General features: G+C 33.2%; 1 protein-coding gene and 1 long non-coding RNA gene across 3 annotated transcripts; both read left to right on the top strand.

Annotated features, from left to right (window-relative positions):
* The first annotated feature begins 2,105 nt into the window (after positions 1-2,105).
* LOC148210569 (uncharacterized) lies at positions 2,106-3,771 on the top strand. The gene is made up of 2 exons (XR_015791348.1): positions 2,106-2,621; positions 2,904-3,771. It is a non-coding gene; the product is annotated as an uncharacterized LOC148210569 (long non-coding RNA).
* An 11,283-nt stretch (positions 3,772-15,054) lies between these two features.
* Positions 15,055-20,380, top strand: LOC111007318 (protein CLAVATA3 INSENSITIVE RECEPTOR KINASE 2). 2 transcript variants are annotated; one of them, XM_022279637.2, is made up of 11 exons: positions 15,055-15,856; positions 15,958-16,090; positions 16,212-16,283; positions 16,622-16,765; positions 17,029-17,100; positions 17,264-17,323; positions 17,424-17,524; positions 17,629-17,760; positions 17,836-18,180; positions 18,766-19,145; positions 19,344-20,380. In XM_022279637.2, the coding sequence occupies exons 1-11, from the start codon at positions 15,769-15,771 to the stop codon at positions 19,737-19,739; spliced, it is 1,923 nt and encodes a 640-aa protein (XP_022135329.1). In that variant the 5' UTR covers positions 15,055-15,768; the 3' UTR covers positions 19,740-20,380. The 2 variants fall into 2 exon arrangements, with proteins under 2 accessions (XP_022135329.1, XP_022135328.1); XM_022279636.2 differs by having other exon boundaries at positions 15,056-15,856; positions 17,833-18,180.

Raw genomic sequence — 20,380 nt, 5'->3', positions numbered from 1 at the left:
GAAGTCATGTGGAACACCACATTGGCAATAATGGAGATGGTGGTGATTGGGCAATGATAGCCTCATGATCTGATGCAACGTCCTTAAGGGTGAGCGTTCAGGGTACCACCATCTTGGCTTCAAATGCTAAAATTTTGTATTTTCCCCCCTTATTCTTTGGCCCAATATGGCAAATAGATTCACCATTTTACTTATTTTATTATTATTATTTTGTTTTTATTTTATAACAACATGCGAGGGTGTGAAATCGAACTCACAACCTTTTGATTTGAGATATATGTCAATTATCATTGAGTTATGCTCTCTTCGACACCACTCTTACATATTTATTGCAAGTCGTTGACAATATTTAATAATGATATGAAGCCAGTAATATTTAAGGATTACTTATAGAATAGTTTAGTTTGTTGATGATAAATTTAACATAATACCAAATGAACTAATAGACATTTAGAAGAGAAAAGATGACCATTAGAAGAAGAAAACTATCAATTTCACAAAAATTTGAAAGAAGAATTAGAAATTTTCAGTATGAACTTTTTTTTCTCTTTCTAAATTTAAGAACGGTGCGAAAATAGATTGAAAATGTTAAAACATAAGAGACTAAATTGAAACTTTTTAAACAATAAAGTCTAATTAAAAAAAAAAGACACTCCAACGTTACAAAGTAAACATGTATTTAGCCATTATTTATTATTAAAGTAAAACATATATTTAGTCATTGTTTATTATTACTACTATAAGAGAGAATTAATTAAGATCAGAAGTTGAAGAAAAAAGGAAAAAGAAAAGGTTATTTTGGGCAGTGAAAAATGCCATAGATTATGGTGAATATATTGGTATAGGAGGGTCCATGTTTGGAGGATATGGTTGAGGATTTTCAATTTTCAAGGATAAATTTGGAAGGTGTGACAAGAACTTTCTATTTTATGTTTTATTGCACTCCACCAACTTTGTGTGTAAAAGCATGGAAGATGCTTCCACTCAACTCATCTTCTTCTTCTCTCTCTTTCATCAACTCAATCCTATCCAAATCGAACATTGTCTTTGTAATTTGGTAAAAATGATGTAACTTTAAACCGTATTTATGATTATTAATTGATAAATTTTGATTACTAACTTAATCAGAAAAATATAATTAATCTCGAGCTACTTGATTTTAGAAAATTAAATATGTAATTTCTCAAGTTATGACACCATTTTTTCGTTGTTCATAAATAACTACTTAATTTGTTTTGGATTAAAAAAGTGAGCGGTTTTCTTTTTGAAAACAATTTTATCTTTTATTTTAGAAGAAAAGTTGTATTCTATTCCTTTGTAACCAAGAGGGTATTTTCTTACCCAAGTTGAAAGGAGAATCGTTTTTTCGCTCTTAAAAGGAGTATCCTTTCACTCTATAGGAACCAACTAAAATCTAACTATGAAAATTTATAATTCACAAGGTAGAAAAGTTTGTAAAGTAACACGTAATATAACAAATATTGTTGAATGAAATTGATATTTGAGTATTATTATTTTACACTAAACTCAAACCATAACTCAAATCTCAACTGTCAAAGCGAACATAGTTTAATGGTAATTGTTATACACCTCGAATCAAGAGATTATGAGTTTGATCCTCCATCCCCAGACGTTGTATTTAAAAAAAAAAAAAACTCAAATCTCAACCATTAACTAATGACTACTATAGATTGGTCCAATAATCAAAGAAACAATTTATAACCTCATATGTATTCTTAGGTATGCATACAAATCACAGTAAGCACTTAAACGTATCAAATGTCATGTATTGATTTGATCACTAATTAAATATTATTCTACTATTAGATTTGAATTTGATCACTTCCACAAATATAATAACGTTGGTAATACTTCTTAAAAAATACAAAACAAAACATTAATTAAATTATAAAAGTCCTCAATTTTGAGCTGTGTCTTATTTAATTCTTAAAATGTATTTCAATATTAGATGATTTCTATTGAATCAACCTTGTTAAGACCATAAAAATGCTAACGTGACACGTTGATGAATGTATGAAACTATGCAACATGCAAACATTGACATGCTCCATCCATAGTATTAACACAAGTTAAAAAGACTGAAGAGTAATAGAGTACAAGAATTCAATGACATAACCGAAGTATTGTTTTTGTTGAGCACATAAATAGGAACAAACAAAAACATGGTTACGAGGCCGAGAAAAGGAACAGTAACATTATTTTTTACCAAAGAGTAAAAATGGAAGGTTTTTTGTTTTTTGTTTTTTTGTTGAGAAACGAGAGGCTAATGGGTTGGGGCTGTGTTTAGCTTTAGCCGCTACCCAAAGCTAAAGGCTAAAGGCTAAAGGCTAAAGGCTAAAGGCTAAAGGCTTAAAGCTACAATCTTTTGTCTAACCTCACACTTACTCCTCTGTTTGTTTGTTTGTTTGTAGGCTTTTGGTGTCGGTCTCGATGTGGTGCCACTGCCACTCACCCTCGGCCTTGGCGCTTCTTTCATCAAATTTCACTACTTTTTCTTCTTTTTCCCATCAACTCTTCATCGTTTTGCAGCCAAGCAAGGGTTTCCAATTTTGTGCTTCGATCCTGATTTCACTCGTCCACCAAGGCTGGCCCTGGAAGTGGTAAAATTACACATTTTGCTTGCGCAAATCTAGCCTAATCTGGCCCTCTCTCCTCTGAAACAAAGCCAACACAGAGGAGGGAAAAAAAAAGAGGAAAAAAAGGGGGCTTTGGAAGAGAGGGAGAGTTTTTTTTTCTTCTTCTTCCTTTTTTTGGGGCATAAATACAAGGCTTTTTGCCATTGCCACTCACCCTATTGTTCAAACCGTACAATCTTTTACAGAGACAACACTTTTTTTTTGTGTTCAGACAGATAGTTACTTGGCTTCGTTATGTTTGGACAGACAGAAACTCAGAGAAGCAGAGGCAGAGCAACAAAACTCTCTCACCCACCACCATAATCCGAACCCCCACAACTCTCTTCTTTCCCAATTCCTTTCCCATTTGTTTTTTCTTCCTTCCAATGGTGGAAACTCAAAATCCCCCTTATTAAAAGGGGGTGCCTCTGCCTCCAACAACAGGAATTAGAACAAGAATACAAAACCAAACCCAACTTCCCGGTTTCCTTTCTCTCTTGTTAGGCTTTTAGATTATTTTGTGGACCAATATGAACCCACAAACGGATAAAGTTTCCTCCTTTTCCATTTTTCAAGAACCCCTTTGGCCTCTGCCTCAAATGCGTGTCTCTGCGGTATTCTGGGTCGCGGCGGCGGCGGCGGTGGCGGCAGCGGCGGCGAAATATGGTCGGAGCTGTGAAGGTAGAGGCTTGGTCTTGTATTGCTTTTTCGTCCTTGATTGAAAATCAGATCATTCGCGGTGGTGGTATTGGCGGAGACGGCTCAATCTCTGGTTTTGATTTATGAAATTTTACTCTCTTTTTTCTTTTCAATCTCATACATTTTGAAATAATTATTTTTATGTTGATACGAGAAATGGGTTCTGTAAATTTTCCCAAGAAATATGTTCTAACTTCCAAGAGCCCGTTTAGTGTTAAGGATTTTTATTGTTTTTTTTTTTTCCTTCTGCTTCTATGTTGCTTTTCCAATTATCCTGATGTGGGTTTCTAGACTTTTGAAGCAAAAAAACCCTAAAAAATCCCATCATTGAGTGAATGCTGGGGGGAGCATTAAAACTAGGCAGCCACTTCAATGTCTTCTCTTCTCACTACTATATTACCATTTTGAAAGAAAGAAAATGTCAGAATTTTGCTTCTCTCTCTGTCTCTTTCTGCTTCATTGATTAATGATTTTTCCTCGAGAAGTGTGAGATTTGACAATTCATATTCAAAATTGTACAGGAAAATATATATACATACATATGTTTGTTTATTTCATCCGACCATATAATAAATAATAAATAATGCATTTACTGTTGAGAATTTGATAGTGTGTGAGAAACAAGAATGTTTTCTGGGATCTTTTCCTAATTAATGTAAAATAAAATTTGTCTCATTATTGTATTTGGGTTTCATAAATTTGTCACTATGTATTAATTTTAAGCTAGAAACAAGGTTTGTTTTGAGGGCAAAAATTGATGGGGAGAGAAGACAGAAATGCGGCTGAGGTGGATTTATTCGGAATTTTTCATTTTGAAAAATATTTAGCTATTTATATTCTTTGGTATTTTTAATTTGACACATAAAAAGGGATAAATACAAATAGTAATATTAAAAAAATAATAATAAATTGTTAATTTTTCAACCTAACGAACAAGATTTGATTCTGGCATTAGAAAGCATTATTTTCCTTTGGAAATATTGGAATTTTGGTGCAGAGCCCTATCTATTGCCATTGGGAGGTGTTGTCATACTCGTATTCCACGTCATCACTTTCCCAACATTTCTGGAATTTTCAAATTCTTGAAAATAAAATTAAAATTTTTACTGTAAATATTAATTACGATATTCATACTCATTGAATTCTTTGCCCCAAATAAAGACAAATGCATAATGATATTACAAATGGTGCAGTAGTGTTGAATTTTGGCCCTTTTATGGTTTCCTTGCATATCCGGGACTTGTTCTGTTTTTATTTGAGTCAAAATATAGATTTATTCCCTTTTTTTTAACACAATATGTATGTAGGGTGAGTATGAGATAAGTATTCTAACCAATTGAACTAGGTTGATGTTGGTTATTCATTTGTTTAAGTCAATTGGATTTTCATTCCACTTTAAGTATTGTGTTTATTCTATATCATTTTATCAAACAAGTCTGTTTTTTAAAAACCAAAAACCAAAAACTAAAAACGAAATGGTTATCAAACGAACCCTTAATTTTTTAGTTACATGACTATATAGGTCATTGTTGTTGTTTTTTTCTCTTAGTACAGAAGGACTTGAACTCAAGACGTTTTGATCAGATATAGATGCTTTAACCGCTGAGCTATACTCATATTGGCATATTGGGCTATTATTGATAGTCGATCGATTAACAAAATTTTGATAAGACATATTTATTATATGAGTTTTACCTAATTGAGGATAACATAGAAGATGAAGTCATGGCTCGATAAAATAAGACAATATATCAACTAAGTATGTTTTTTTTCTTTTTTAATATGATTTTAAATTAAGTTGGAGATTTGAAATTAGGGCTTTTTAAGTAGGAGTATTATTGCCTTAACTAGTTTTTCTATACAGTCACCACTAATTATGTATCTAATTGTTCGTATGGAGTGAAACAATTTTGGTTTTTCTGTTTCAATTTTTTGGAAATATGGAAATTTAAGAAATCTTAATCAATGAACATTGTCATGTTAATGTTAATGTTATGTTGATAGTATTATCATCTTGGAGGTATAAAACAACTAACTTGAATATAACTGAACTATCTAAGGAATGACATATAGTTATAATTTGATAATTTATTCGGGTTACTTTTAAGAAATGGGTGGGCAGAGCAAAGAAGGAAGGAGATGGACTATTACTCCTCCCTTAGTTTTATCGCAACAGAAATAACATATATAAAATACTGAAGATTTTGTAGTATTGTTTTTTATTTCGCTCCCTCCCCTAAATTTTTAGAAATAAAGTATCGTAGATATAAAAGTGTTATGGTACAAAATTTTGCCCTTCCCTTGAAAAAGTTTTTGCCTGCGCTCCTGTTGTATGTAACAAAGATTTTCTTGGTTAAAATTTCACTTTTTAACTTTTCAAATATCATCTCAGTTTGGAAAACAAGAAACAGTTTACTTAGAAACTATTTTTAGTATTTAAGTTTGGCACAGTTGTTAAGAGATAGAATTACAAAAATAGCACTAAAGGAACATGTAAATATATATAGTATTAGGTTTCAAATTTTACGAAAATGACAAAAATTGCAAATTTATACTATTACATGAGACCCACCAAAAGTCACTTTTTTGGAATTTATTTTTATAAATATATATTTCTTTTATATCATTTACTATAATTTTTTTTTTTCATTTTTACACTAAAGTATATTACAAACTGAGAAGATTATTTGTAAATAAATATAACGTTTAAAGATAGAGGACAATTAAAAACAAAATCATCACCGAACTAAAAAAAACAAATAAAACAAAATCATCACCAAAAATGCCATAAGGTTTACCTGTCTGAAAATTAGTTTATTTTTTAGCTGTATTTTTTATGCGAAATATAGCTAAAAGAATGACCTGTCCAGACAATTCAAATTCTCCGTCTTGCAGAGGAGGCTCCCATTTCATGGGCTCGACCCAGCGTCTAACTTCCAAAAGCGATAAATATGGGCCACAATAAGGCCCAACTTCGCCTTATTTGAACCTCAAGCGTCAGTGGGCTACTTTCATGACAGTCGTAATTGCTGGGCTACACCATTAGGCTAACACAACCACCAGTTAAAAACTAGAGAATTTATGGTCTGTGTCCCTATTTATCATTCGATTTTGAAAAATGATAAAATATATTTTGATAATAAAAAATATCCATTTGTATTTTTTCTAACTGTTTTGTTAGTTTGATTTTGAGATTTCTACCCTTCCTATTTGGTTATTATTTTTAAAATAAAATATCCTAACTTTCATCGTCTCTCCTTGATTCTAGGTTTTTTTTTCATTACCACTATTATTTGATATATATGTAGAGACATAACTCACCAAATTTAAGGAGACATCACACCGAAAAAGATCAGTAAGGAAGGCGATCAAAGAGGTAAACTATCAAAGGAGAGTCGATGATGGGAAAATAATATATTCAGTTGAATTGTCCTAAAAATATTTGAATGATGGTAGAGAAAAAAATATAGGTAGGATTCTCCTATGGAAAACGAGGAATAATATATTCATTTTAAAATTATTTCAGGGATGATAATTTCGTAACTAAAAAATTTATAGAGATTTTTTCATATTTTTACGTTTTTTTTTTTTTTTGAGAAGATCATATTTTTACGTTGGTCATTGTTGAAAACTTTTGCCTAGATAGTTGGAAAATGAGCTGTCGTAGTATGGGCCTAAAGCCCAAGACAGTATTTGCAGACAAAGAAAGAAGACCGTTGGGCCCAAAATAGTAAAAGGCAAAGGTCAACAAAATAAAGTGACAGCCATATAATGCGGGGCCCCAAAAGCTGAGCAAGGGTAAGGCACGGGTGCGTCACTTTAACTTTATCTCTATCTTTGTGAGGGAAAGAGAAAAAAAAAAGGAAGAAGAAGAAAGGGAAAAGGTAATTAATTAAATAAACAAATAAGAAGAAGAAAAGAAAAAGTTGTAGAATTGATAAAAGCCACGAAAAGGGAGGAAATTTCTATTTGTTAATAAATGAAAATTTGAAGAGGGTTTTGTCATCTAATGCTAATGCTGGCTTCTTTTTTTTTTTTTTTTTTTTACAACTTTATAAAATGAAATAAAAAAAGCAACCAAACGTGGAAGCATCAATTCCAACCGCACCACAGAATAAACGCAATCCAACGAAGATTATGGATACTGGGATTCCCCAATGTCTTCCTTTTTTTCTTTTTTAATTACTTTCATTTTAAAAAATCCCCATTCAACTTTATATAATATAATATAATATATATATTAAAAAAATATTTCATCTTTATATCTTATAGTTTCTGCATTAATAATGTTAAAGAAAATGATTAACGTGGCAATTATATCTAATGTAAGACTAACTTAATAGTAAAATTTGTTGAATCCAAAACAACTATGTTAATGTTGCAAAATAAACACATACTTATAAAGAACCTTTTACCTTAGCCTCTACAGCATGGAAACTTCAGGATGTGGTGGTCGGAATTTTTCTTTTTTATTATTTTTTAAAATTTTGAACGACTTAAAAAGTATGCGATGCCACTTTTATGTTGAAATTTTAGGGTTTTGTTTTTACACACTTTTTTTTTTTCTCTTTTTTCCTTTCTGGAAGTTGTGTTGTCATATGTGTTTTGTAACTATGAAAAGACTATTTCTCGTGTATCTTTTTTTTTCTATATTTTATCTCTAGTTATAAGTTTTTTCATTCAAGAAAAAAAGAAGAAGAAAAATTCACGTGTTATTCTCACATTTGTTTATTGTTTTCTCTAATTTTTTATTTTCAAATTTAAAAAAATTTATTTTTCCAAACTACCTTCTTTATTTTTTGTTTCTTAAAACGTGTTTTGTTTTTTTACTTTTAAAAAATTGTTTATAATCTCAAAAAAATTGTAATGGAAGAAAAAACAAAAATGGTTCTTTAACAAACTTAATCGTTCAAATTTGTTTTTTAGAAAAATTGATTTAGATCCATTGGATAATAGCATACCAGAAATTGGTAAAAATTTTAATTAATTGTTTATTTAGGATAGGTCAAACAAAATATTGAGTAGAGATGTGGTGAAAAGATGATACATCTCCTATAGATAGGTCATAAGATGTTGGATAATGTGATGTTTGATGTTTTAGATTATTATTAAAATAAATGAGTTTGACTTGTGATGATAATGTTTTTTTTTTCTCTGTTTAACTTTTAATTATTATATCTCATCAATTCAAATAACTATATGGTTTCATATATTTTGGATAAATATACACTTGTCAAATGATTTATAGAGATTACTAAAATAGTTTTTTAGGTCAAATATAGAAACTAATGTTAGAAATTTGAATGTGGGTACGAATGATAAATTTTCTTTTTGCAAGTGTGAGGAACAATACTATCAAAAGAATTAAAAATAAAGAAAGGAACCCGAAAAGAAACTACTCCAAACATTTGTACCTATTTTCCTTAATTAGTCTATGTTTTATTTTATACAAATTCTGTTAGGCAAAGAGAATTTTCTTTTCAACTAGAACTTCCTAATATCAATTCTTAACAAATTGCTTCTAACTTGCCAAACCAAAACACTCTTTTGATCCTCAACAAGGATACATAAAAATTGACGTCGGACACCTTTATTTATATGGTAAAAGTGTGCTTGCAACTACAGTACAAGTTTCATTTCTGTTATAGTGCATAAAACTCGTGAAATACAAGAATTCTTATCAACTTCAATACACCAGAAGCATGAGAAAGAGTCATCGACTAGCGTTAGGTTACTAGTACAATATATAATTTTTTCAGAGTCTTTTCGTATCTCGTGTTGTCGTGTTTGTAACATCTTTAAACGTCACTTAAACTTCGAATGTATGTGGAACTAAAGGCTATTCTTGAGTTATATTGTGGCTATTCAGTAATTAGACTCTACCATCCCAACTATTAAGATGCAACATTTAGAAATCAAAATGGAATGCTTGTGAGAAAAGCAATGGGAAGGAAGAAAAAGAGAGTAGCATTGGCTAATTGAGGAATTGCTTACAAATGTGAAAAAATGGGGTTGCCAATGCCACCAAACAGGGTGTCTTTTGACAGAGACAGTTTGTTCGCTTTGCCAGTTGGAGTGGAAGAAGATAGGAACTGACTTGATGTGACCAATTAGGCTCATACTTCACAATCCATCCCCATAATATGCTGGTTTTTTTTTCTATTTTTTTTTTAAAACTCTGTCTTCATGTTTCTAATCAAAATATATTTTTAAGTAAAAAATAATAAAATAATTTTTAAATTTGTTTTTTTTTAAATTAGAAATGAAAAACAAAAAAAAAACTTGATTGTGTTGTTTTCAAAATTTATACATTGTCGAGGGCGAAAGTCAGAGGCATGTTTGGCTCGAGGAGTGACAGCTGATGGTGGGGATCATGTTCTACATAATGTGTACGGTTGAGGGAGGACGCAACGTAGGTGCCTGAAACATAGTACGAGAGGCACGATACCCTAGTAGCAGGCAGCAGGATGGTCGGTGATCATACAGCTACCACGCACTGGGAATGTCTTCTAGACTGCCCGTCAAAATCTTGTATGACAGCAAGCTCCACCATGGCACGTGCTAAACGTCCCTCTTTGGTTGGCCATGAGCATCTATAAAAAGGAGATAACCACCACGGCCATCGGAGTAAGTGAAAAAGTTGTCACTAAATTCCCGAGGTGCTCTTTACTATCTTCATCGAAGAGTTTTAGACAGGGCACTATACCAATATCGAGGTTCATTGTTGCAGACTTATTTATCCGTCGATCACTCAATCTGAAGGATATATGAACCTCTCCGAAATTCACCATCAACCTACATAATTTTGTAAACCTTTCCTAAGAATGTTAGGAATGAGAAATGAGTAACATGAGCCACTATATTTCTAAAGATTTAAAAATGAAAAACAAAACAAAAAGAGAACATTATTCAACATGCCATAAAATAGAGCTAGTAATCATTGTAGCTCATATGTATGGATTTATTTATTGAGACCAAAGCTTTAGTATGCTCCTCTTTGGATTTTTCCAATATATATGTATGTATGTATGTATGTATATATGCTCCTCTTTGGTGATGGTTCCTCCCGATTTTGTAGGTGATTTTTTTTTTTTGTGAGTACAACATGTTGGAGAATAGATTCGAACTTATAACCTCTTGGTTGGAGATATATATCAATTATCGTTGAGCTATGCTCGCTTTGACGATTTCGTAGGTGATTTTTTAGCATGTTTGCTTTAGATTTTATTGAATTGTTATAAATTTCTCTAATGACTTTTGATGTGTATTTTTGGATGGATTAAATGATGCCAACCTAATTTGAATAATGACTACACATTAATTTCCATCACAATTTGAAGAGAAAGTGAGGATGGAATTTTCCTTTTCTTCACATGTCAATTTTGATAGCCACTTATATGCATGAAGGTTGGATAATCGAAAGCCTTGGATGGAATTAATTCAAGACAACACAATGCCATTGAACAACACATGCTTTGTTCTTCCATATATTACTGGTGGAAAATATCGCAACTTCTCAAATCTTAATTATAAATATTCTCACAACAACCCAGTGTTGTCAATTCTTTATCATCTTATCATCAACAACGAGTTAATAACTTTAAAATAATATAATAAATAACTAGATAAATAAGACCTTTATTGTATAAGTAAAATAAGATACTTTAAATCTTTTTTAGTACAACCCACGACCTTTTTGCTGGAGCTAAGTATTTTAGCTAATTGATCTATGCTTAGTTTGGTGATATTTAGAAGTTATTGGCTTCTTATTAATTTATTTATCTATAATTTAATGATTCAAGCAAATCAAATAGCATCTTTGTACTTTGCAACTTAAATCTACCTACTTCCTAATTGAATTATCATGCTTGTGAATTTTGAAACAATTTATTTAATTCGGCCCTGTTATGAGTTGGGAAATGTTAGTCCATGTGTCGCTCTAGGACTAGGCTCATGGTTCAAGTCCTCGCACTTTGGGAGTTTATAAGTATTTTGTCGACCTACTCTCAAATCGAACAGGTAGAAATTGAAATAGAAGTAGACTGTTGAACCGTTTAATTTCTCACTCACCGTTATGTCAAGTATAAATATTGAAGGTAAATTCGTTCTCAAGTACGCATAAATTTAAATATTTAAAAATAGCTCATATTAAAAGGAGACTACTGTTTACGAATCTCTTGGCGCCCAAGTTAGTGTTTGGTTAGAGCTAATTCATTGCTTAAACAAACGCCAGTTTCAAATGGAATCGTTCAAATTTTAACAATAATTACACTCATGACACCTATCTAGTTGTCACATCACAGTTCATTTTTATCTCTTCTGTAGAAGACAGTAGGTAGAAAAGAAAAATCACCTGACATTGAATAAAAATTTAAATGACCAATAAATATTTTTCTTTTCAAATCCACTGTTGAAAATGAAATATTAAAACAGGTTATTAACTCACAAAGTCTTTAAATTTTTATAAAATTATCTATTTAGCCATTATGCTTAAAAAAAAAAAAATAATCAACCAGGTATTCAAATTTCTTTATTTAGTATTACGCTATAAGAATTTATAATAGCATTTTGAACTTTCACTATTAGATATAAATCCTATACTTAACTAGTGTAACATTTAGCGTTTTGAGTATATTAATTTACGGCTACATGATTAGTTGATTCTTGCATGTTTAAGTTTCTATTGGTGCAAGTTTAAATAAATAAATGAAGTTAATAACAGGAATCTATTTCATATAAAATATAAATATTATGATTCATTAGAAAACTTTTAAAGCACAATAACTAAATTATTAAAAAAATAAAAACCTCTCTCGCATTTTAGAGCCATTTCTATTGTATTAGAAGTCCTTTAATGTCAACTTGAGCAGTTTAAAACTAATTGAATCATATATCATCAATCAAGAAGGTAGAGGTTCAGATCTCCGATCCAAATATTGTAGAACTAAAAAAGGTCCCGATATTATATGTTGTATAAGAGAGGTTATTTAATATGTTAACACAATACATCTTTCAATTCTATATCATTTAATATTTGAGAACAAATTTTGGAATATTTTGTTTTTCATACACTTTAATAGTAATGAAAATAATAGTCATGCCTCATACGTACAATTGAATAACAAGTGGGTTAGGAGAATTCGAACTTATGATTTATTATTAGAAACATGTGTCAATTACCATTGACTTGAATTAATGTTGGTTGAAGAAGATCATTATATTGTAGAAACGGAGAGTTTAAATAAATAGAGTAAGTAAGAAGTGTAATTGGTCAAGCCCTAAAATGATTAGAGATAAAAAAAAAAAAAGGAAGTGATTCTAAAGTGTGTGGTGGACAATGGGGTGACCCATTACATATTTATAATGAAATGGAATTTTCCTTGGGAAAGTGTGAGAGAGACAGAGGGAAACTGTGGGGGAATTTTCCCTGATTGCAGCTTTATTTTTTTTTTTTTTTTCTGTTCTAATTACAAAGAGTTTCTAATTTCTTCTTTCCTCTTGCTTCTCTTTAAATATCATTATATTCTCTGTTTACCACTTGCTTTTGCATTCTAATTATTGCTTTATCCTTTTACTTTATTTTTATTTTTATTTTTATCATGGTTTTGGAAAACTGTAGCTGGGAAGATGATTCTTTTAAATGAATACATTTATTTTTTTAATTCTTTGTTCAAAGAGTCCACAGTTGCAGCCTTGCAGCTTTGATTATTCAATTTGGCAAAATCATGATTATTTTTTTAGAATAACATTACTTTTGGAATATTGGTATAGGATGAATGGAGTTTAAGGTGTAAATTTTTATTTTCTGCAAATCATTGTGTTTTTTTACGATTATTAAAAATTCTAACGATATTAAGTCAAATTTGGAAAATAATTTATTTTGTAAAAAATTTAAAAAAAATTTCTCACTTTGCATTCCTACTTTTACTTGTCAAAAATTGAATGGTGGTCAGGATGAGAATTTCACTAACTAATCATAGGTTAATGGTGTATTTGAAGGTGATTTTGGCACTAAAATAACATTATCAAAATCACTTCTCTTTCTATTTATCATGTTTGACAAATTAGAAAATTTATTTTTAAGGTACTTTTTTCAAAATTACTCATTCTACCGTCACTCTCAATCACATCTTTAAGTATATTTCTTTTTTTAAGTTATATTAGAAAAAAAGTAAAAAATTAATTTCTTGATTCTAGAATAGACCAAAAAGTAAAAGAAATGATAATTAATAATAAATTTCTTGCATATTTATTAACTTTTCCATTAAAATGTGAGGCAGATCTCCAGGATGATATATGCATACTAATGAAAACTGTGGAGGATGATTAATTAATGACTTATTTTAGTCAATTAGGTATGAGGTATGAAAGTCAACGAATAATCAAATCCTTTCAATAATTTTGTTTTGTGCAGATAGAGAGAGCCCCACATGACTCTCAATCTCAATGCATGTAATCACAAGAATTACAAGAAAAGACAGTGTCTGAAGGACTAATTTGGACTCAAACTTGATTTAACTAAATGCCCATTACACCCCTCTCTCACTCTTACCTTCCCATAATTCATATCCTTTCACAACTAACATTAATTAATGCACCCAAGAAGAATGAGAGAGATAGAGAGAGAAATTTAAGCTTGAGTTTTCATTAGATAAAAATCAATCTCAAAATGGATTTGGACCACTATTTGAAATCTCCAGCTCTAATGGAAGGTCAAATTTTACAATTATTATTTTTTAGAATATAGTTTGAAGATATCCCTTCACATCGTGACTTGAAAACAATATCTTAAAATGAGAAATAGGGCTATGATAAAAAGTTTCTAACTAATAGAATCTTGTTTGGTCGTATCCTCTTTAAATAATTTATATTGATAAGTTTCAACTAAGCAATCAATAACTTGTGTATACAATTGTTTTGAATTTTATCTTATTAAATTTGAAATATTACTATATATATCTTTTCTATTCACTATATTTTACACTCTTGTAGGCCTATTAATTATCAAAATAATCGAACATGATCAAATATATATAAAAACGATAATTAATTTAATTAAATATGTCCAAACGTTCTCAACATACCTACAATTTTTCTATACAATAAATTGGTTCTTTAGTGTGAGTTTTGACCTCCGACCTATTGAATCATAATATCACTTGAGAATATGCAAATAGCAATGCCAAAAGACATTAATGAGAGTTGACTATTACCCATAATTTATGAACTGTGGTAAAGAAAACAAAAGTACATGGAAAGGTTCTACCCACTTATATCAAAATAAAAGTCACCCAAAACATCTACAATGGTGGCTAACCGTCAACCGACCACCTACACTCAAACATCAATGATTATTGTAGCCTCTTAAATTAGACTATAATAAATACATGGAATGTGTAGTTTATGAATTTTAATGAAATATCGCACCAAAAAAAAAAAAAGACCAAGATGTTTAAACCAAGTCTTTCAGAGGAAGGCAAATTGGAAAGCATGAGAATCCAATAAGTTAGTCATAAACAAATTGGCATGTAGAAGATGATACTTTTTTAAAATTCCAACTCACTTTTAATTCTATAAAGCATTTAGTATATCATATAAGTGGTATTTTTTGTTTTAACACAACTTTTAAAAGACAGAGAAGGAAATACAATAATGACCAAACAAGACTAATAAAGCAAGAAGCAAAAGGAAAAACATTCAAAGCATTATAACGCAGGAATAAATTTGTTGCAGCCAAATAACAATGGCAACGTGTTAAAAAAGGGCATCATAAACCTGCATAAAAAAATTGTACTAAAAAGCAAAAACTCCCTGTACATAAGTGCATAAAACCAGAGGCTGGAACAGTGTGGAGTGTTTCAAATCGGAGAAGGCACATCGGCTGCCATTTTTGGGCCTTGATTCTGAAAAAAAAGTGGGGGTTCGCCCTCGCCATGTATTGGCCTGAAACAAGCAAAATAACATTAGAGTTTGATTGTACCACTGAGGCAGAGGCAGAGGCAGAGGCAGAGGCAGCCATCTTGGTCCGGCCAAGGCTCAGGCTCGGGCTCAGCAGCGCACCAGTATAATCCCACTTCCCACTCTCAATTTCTGCTTCCTGACAATTCGTATCACACAGCTGATACGCACCTCTCTCTCTTCTTTCTACGTACCCAAAAGAAAAAAAAGTGCACACCACACCAAAGTTTATCCCTCCCTCTTTCTGTCTCTCTCAATCCGTATTGTATTCTTTTGAGCTTTTGGTAAGGTGAGTGAGGAGTATATGGGTTGTGGGGTGGGGGCGTGCAGTGGGTGACTGAAAAGAGAACCGTGAAAGAAGGCCTCATAAAGACAGAGAGAGAGAGAGATAGAGAGATGGGTTTTGCATTTTCATGCTCTTGACGAAATATGGTCTTCTTCTTTTTGCTTTCTTCTTCTGCATTTCTTTGAAGCCATGGTGGTTGTGTCTAAGCTCTTGTGTTGTTTAATCGTTCTCTCTTCTGCCGTCCTTTGCCTTTCCTACGAACCTCGGAACCCTGAAGGTAAAACTTGAGCAACAATTTGAATTTGAGTTTATGTATAACAACAAATTTCTGAAAGTTTCCTAATATGTCTGTCTTATGGGCTTGTTCCTTTTCTGCAGTGGAAGCCCTGATTAATGTGAAGGCGGCATTGAATGATCCGCATGGGGTGCTCAGCAATTGGGATGAGGACTCTGTGGACCCTTGCAGCTGGGCAATGATCACCTGCTCCCCTGAGAACCTCGTTATAGGACTGTGAGTTCTTATTGTTTTGTTTCTTCATATTTTCAATTCAAGAAACGTTCTGGTCTCTAGGACTTGATTTCCCAGAGGGTAGGAAAATGGAACTAAGTGTTCGACTTATGGGATTTTGCAGGGGAGCTCCGAGCCAGTCTCTTTCTGGAAGTTTGTCTGGGGCGATTGGGAACCTCACAAATCTTCGCCAAGTGTAAGAGATCCGAGTGTATTAACTCTCTGTTTTCAATAGTAGAAACCCACTGAAGTCTCGTTTTTCTTCTGGTTCTAGACGTTTGTTTTAGACTCTGTGTTCGTGAAGAAAGCGATATGAAATCTTTTTGGACTTTTGAATTTATTTTGGTTGGATGTGAGGTTTTTTCGCCCTGTTTTATTACAAATGTTTTGTATCTTCTCCATCTACAATGTTTTCACGAAAACCAAATCAAGTTAACTGGAATACGGTAACTTCTCCAAGAAACATAGCTCGCCATGGATGTACCACGTCTCGTTTAGTCTTCTGACTGTTCTATTTCTTATCCAAATTTGAAGGCTGCTGCAGAACAATAACATTTCCGGTCCAGTTCCCATTGAACTTGGAACTCTGCCATTGCTTCAAACATTAGATCTCTCAAATAATCGGTTCTCCGGCCCAATACCAGCATCTTTTGGTCAGCTGAATGGTTTACGCTACCTGTAAGTATTCAACTCTTTCCACCTTGATTTTCTGTTTGGTTTCCTTGAACATGGAGGACAAAATAAGGAGTAAATCTTAAAAATTTCACTCTTTCCATAGAGATTTTGTACGACTTGATGTAATTTTAATAGTTGAAGGTGGACTTTCAATTTTTTCTCGAAGATCATGTATTTGAAGCACAAGTCGCTGCTTGTTTGATTGCTATTTTGAGTTAGTTATGGGAAATAAGTTGCACTTTGTTATTTTGTCTTGTAACGAGCAGGAGGGTGAACAATAATAGCTTGTCCGGGCCTTTTCCCGTGTCCTTGGCCAAAATCCCCCAGCTTGCTTTCTTGTGAGTATTCATTATTTTGTTTGTTTTCTTTCGCCTGTGCTATTTGTCTTCACTATAAGAAACCTGCCTTCTCTCCACGACTTTTCTGATGTTCAATTCAAAACATTTGTTTTTCAATATTTAAATTTAGGGTTCTGTTCATGTTACTACTTGGGTGTTGCAGGGACTTGTCTTTTAACAATCTCAGTGGACCAGTGCCTGTGTTTCCAGCCAGAACATTCAAGTATGACTCACAACCACGCTTCTCTCCCCTCTCTCTCTTTCTCAACACTTAGTTGAATGATTTCTTCTAATTTGGGTTTTGGTTCCTGTAAATACTCCAGTGTGGTGGGAAACCCAATGATTTGTGGAATTAGTCCTAGTGAAGGTTGCTCTGGCTCAGCCAATGCCATTCCTCTTTCTTTCTCTCTAGAATCATCCCCTGGTAACTATTGTATAAGTTATTCTCCTTCAAAACCAAGCTTTGTTTTCTTATTGGGTATGACTTCTTGACGTGACTTTTATGCTCTCTTAATTCATGGGTATTAGGAAAACTCAGGTCCAAAAGAATAGCAGTGGCACTTGGAGTCAGCCTGAGCTGTGCTTTCCTAATTTTCCTAGCGCTTGGAATTCTTTGGCGCAGAAAAAATCAGAGGACCAAAACCATCCTAGACAGCAATGGTCAGTGTTATCAATTATGAACTCTTGGAACTTTTTCTAAACAGATCCTTAAATGAACCGTGAATTTTGTAGTAGAGAATCAAGAAGTGGGACTTGTGCGCTTAGGAAACCTCAGAAACTTCAGTTTCAAAGAGCTCCAGGTAGCAACAGACCATTTTAGTTCCAAAAATATACTTGGGGCTGGAGGGTTTGGCAATGTGTACAAGGGAAAGCTAGGCGATGGGACTATGGTGGCAGTGAAACGGCTAAAGGATGTAACGGGTACCACTGGAGAGTCCCAGTTCCGCACAGAGTTGGAGATGATTAGCCTTGCAGTTCATCGCAATTTGCTTCGGTTAATTGGTTATTGTGCCACTTCTCACGAGAGGCTCTTGGTGTACCCTTATATGTCAAATGGCAGTGTAGCTTCCAGGCTCAGAGGTTTGTCTCTGTTTACTTTGCAGCGACTACTTTCACTGCCTATATATGGTTAAAAAAAAAACTTAATCTCTCTTGTGAAACAAACATACTGCGTTTGCTGGCACAGTGTTGTACCTATCAAAGTTTGGTCTTGATGGGCCCACAAGTTATAAGTGGGTCCTTCAAAAGTTTGGATCTTTCCATGTCGAAACCATCCTGAGAATAAGGTTGACTGTGTAGTTGCCCTTTCCTTGAACCAAAATAGTTTCTCATTGCCAAACAGCTGTTTATAATTTTCTCCAGATCAAACATCACTATCAAGAAAATTTCAGGACCATTTTTACTCTCAAACGGGTCAACCCTTCTCCCCCTCGTGTTTTTATGGAAAGAAATATCACTACCAACTAAAGAGATCATGTTTCCGGAGTATCTGGAAAAAGCCTCTTAATTTTGAAAATATGTTATGTTCTTGTTAAAGAAGATGCCTAACCAATTTCTAAACCGATCTTAATTTGATTTCTGATAATATTTTGTTCATGTGATTGTTTCACTTGGGCTCACCTGCATCCTGGAAAAACCAATAACATGTACAATTCAATAATACAGGAAAACCAGCCCTGGACTGGAATACGAGGAAGAGAATAGCAATTGGAGCTGCAAGGGGTCTGCTGTACCTCCACGAGCAATGTGATCCTAAGATAATCCATAGAGATGTGAAGGCTGCCAATGTGCTTCTAGACGACTTCTGTGAAGCTGTGGTCGGTGATTTCGGACTCGCAAAGCTGCTTGACCATGCCGATTCTCATGTGACCACTGCTGTTCGTGGCACTGTCGGGCACATTGCTCCAGAGTATCTTTCAACTGGCCAATCTTCTGAGAAGACTGATGTGTTTGGGTTTGGAATCCTTTTGATCGAGCTAATTACTGGAATGAGAGCTCTTGAATTTGGGAAAACAATTAACCAAAAAGGCGCCATGCTTGAGTGGGTAAGTTCTAACCATAATCTTAAAGCTAGTTTAACTGTTTCAATGATTGAGGCTAACATCTAAGATTGCTGCTGCTTTTGATGCTATAATGATTTCCTGTTAGTAAGCATGGAAAGTTTGTCATTTAAGATAATTTGATATGGCTGTTGATTTGATGCCCACACGGATGGGGCTGAAAGGGAAAACTCTTCGTGGCAGGTGAAAAAGATACAACAGGAAAAGAAAGTGGAATTGCTTGTGGACAGAGAGCTAGGGAACAACTATGATCAAATTGAAGTAGGGGAGATGTTGCAAGTGGCTCTTCTTTGCACTCAGTATTTACCTGCCCACCGACCCAAGATGTCGGAGGTGGTCCGAATGCTTGAAGGGGATGGCCTTGTTGAGAAATGGGCTGCATCCCATACTCATAATGACTTGAATGTCAACCTCTTCCCTTCACGGAACAGTAGCAAAAGTACATACAACCCCACAAATGCAATGAAGAATTATGGCAATGATCGAGATCATTCGAGCATGTTAAGTTCAACAATGGACGACGACGACGACGAGCGATCTTTAGACTCCTATGCCATGGAACTCTCTGGTCCAAGATAGTAGAGAAAGTAAGTCAGAGACAAGGGAGGTTAATTCATTGCTTTAATTCTTTAGAGAGCCAAAATCAAGTAATAGGAGAAAGATGGGGTTCAGTGTTGGATTCATAAACTTTGTGTACTTTTTCCTAAAAATTCTCTCGATATTCTGGGTTGGACATGTAAATATGTGACATCCTCTTGGTCTCCTTAAAATGGTGCGGTTTAAAACAGTAGAAGGGAAGGCAATGCCAAGCTTGTATAGAATGATTTTGACGATCTTCTCTTAATAGTTAGATATGGAGTTGAGTTCTTGTTGTTGGCGTTAGCCATGGCTGTTCTGTCATTTTGTGGGGATGAAGGAATGGCGAGTGGGGTCGATGTTCTGAGTTCTGATCTTTGAGAAGTAGTCAATTATTTTCGGGGTCACGCGCTCCTCTTTTCAGTTTCTTCTTTTAGCGTGTCCAATTCCAATAGTTTTTACTGGCTGTCTAAGTTTATCCATTCTATCGCCATTTCTAAGAATCTGTGACTGTAAAATACCAAAAACAAAAGGGTGTCTGTCTTATTCACTTTGACCCACGTAGGTTTCTTCTTCAAAGGAAACTGTCGGCAAACTCTCGTCTTCTTGAAACCTCAAATCAATAAAGTCCATTTTTTCCCTCT

The sequence above is a fragment of the Momordica charantia genome, assembly GCF_013281855.1.
Source record: "Momordica charantia cultivar OHB3-1 chromosome 6 unlocalized genomic scaffold, Mcharantia_2.0 BLBB01000006.1, whole genome shotgun sequence".
Classification (NCBI taxonomy): domain Eukaryota; kingdom Viridiplantae; phylum Streptophyta; class Magnoliopsida; order Cucurbitales; family Cucurbitaceae; genus Momordica; species Momordica charantia.
The sequence above is the reverse complement of the archived record's forward strand: the minus strand, read 5'-3'. Positions and strand labels throughout refer to the sequence as shown.

Bases quoted from the DNA above. Each gene is read 5' to 3' on its own strand.
- LOC111007318 (XM_022279636.2), top strand. From the start codon at position 15,769: ATGGTGGTTGTGTCTAAGCTCTTGTGTTGTTTAATCGTTCTCTCTTCT. The intron at 15,857-15,957 runs GTAAAACTTGAG...CCTTTTCTGCAG, and splicing joins CGAACCTCGGAACCCTGAAG to TGGAAGCCCTGATTAATGTG. The intron at 16,766-17,028 runs GTAAGTATTCAA...TGTAACGAGCAG, and splicing joins CTGAATGGTTTACGCTACCT to GAGGGTGAACAATAATAGCT.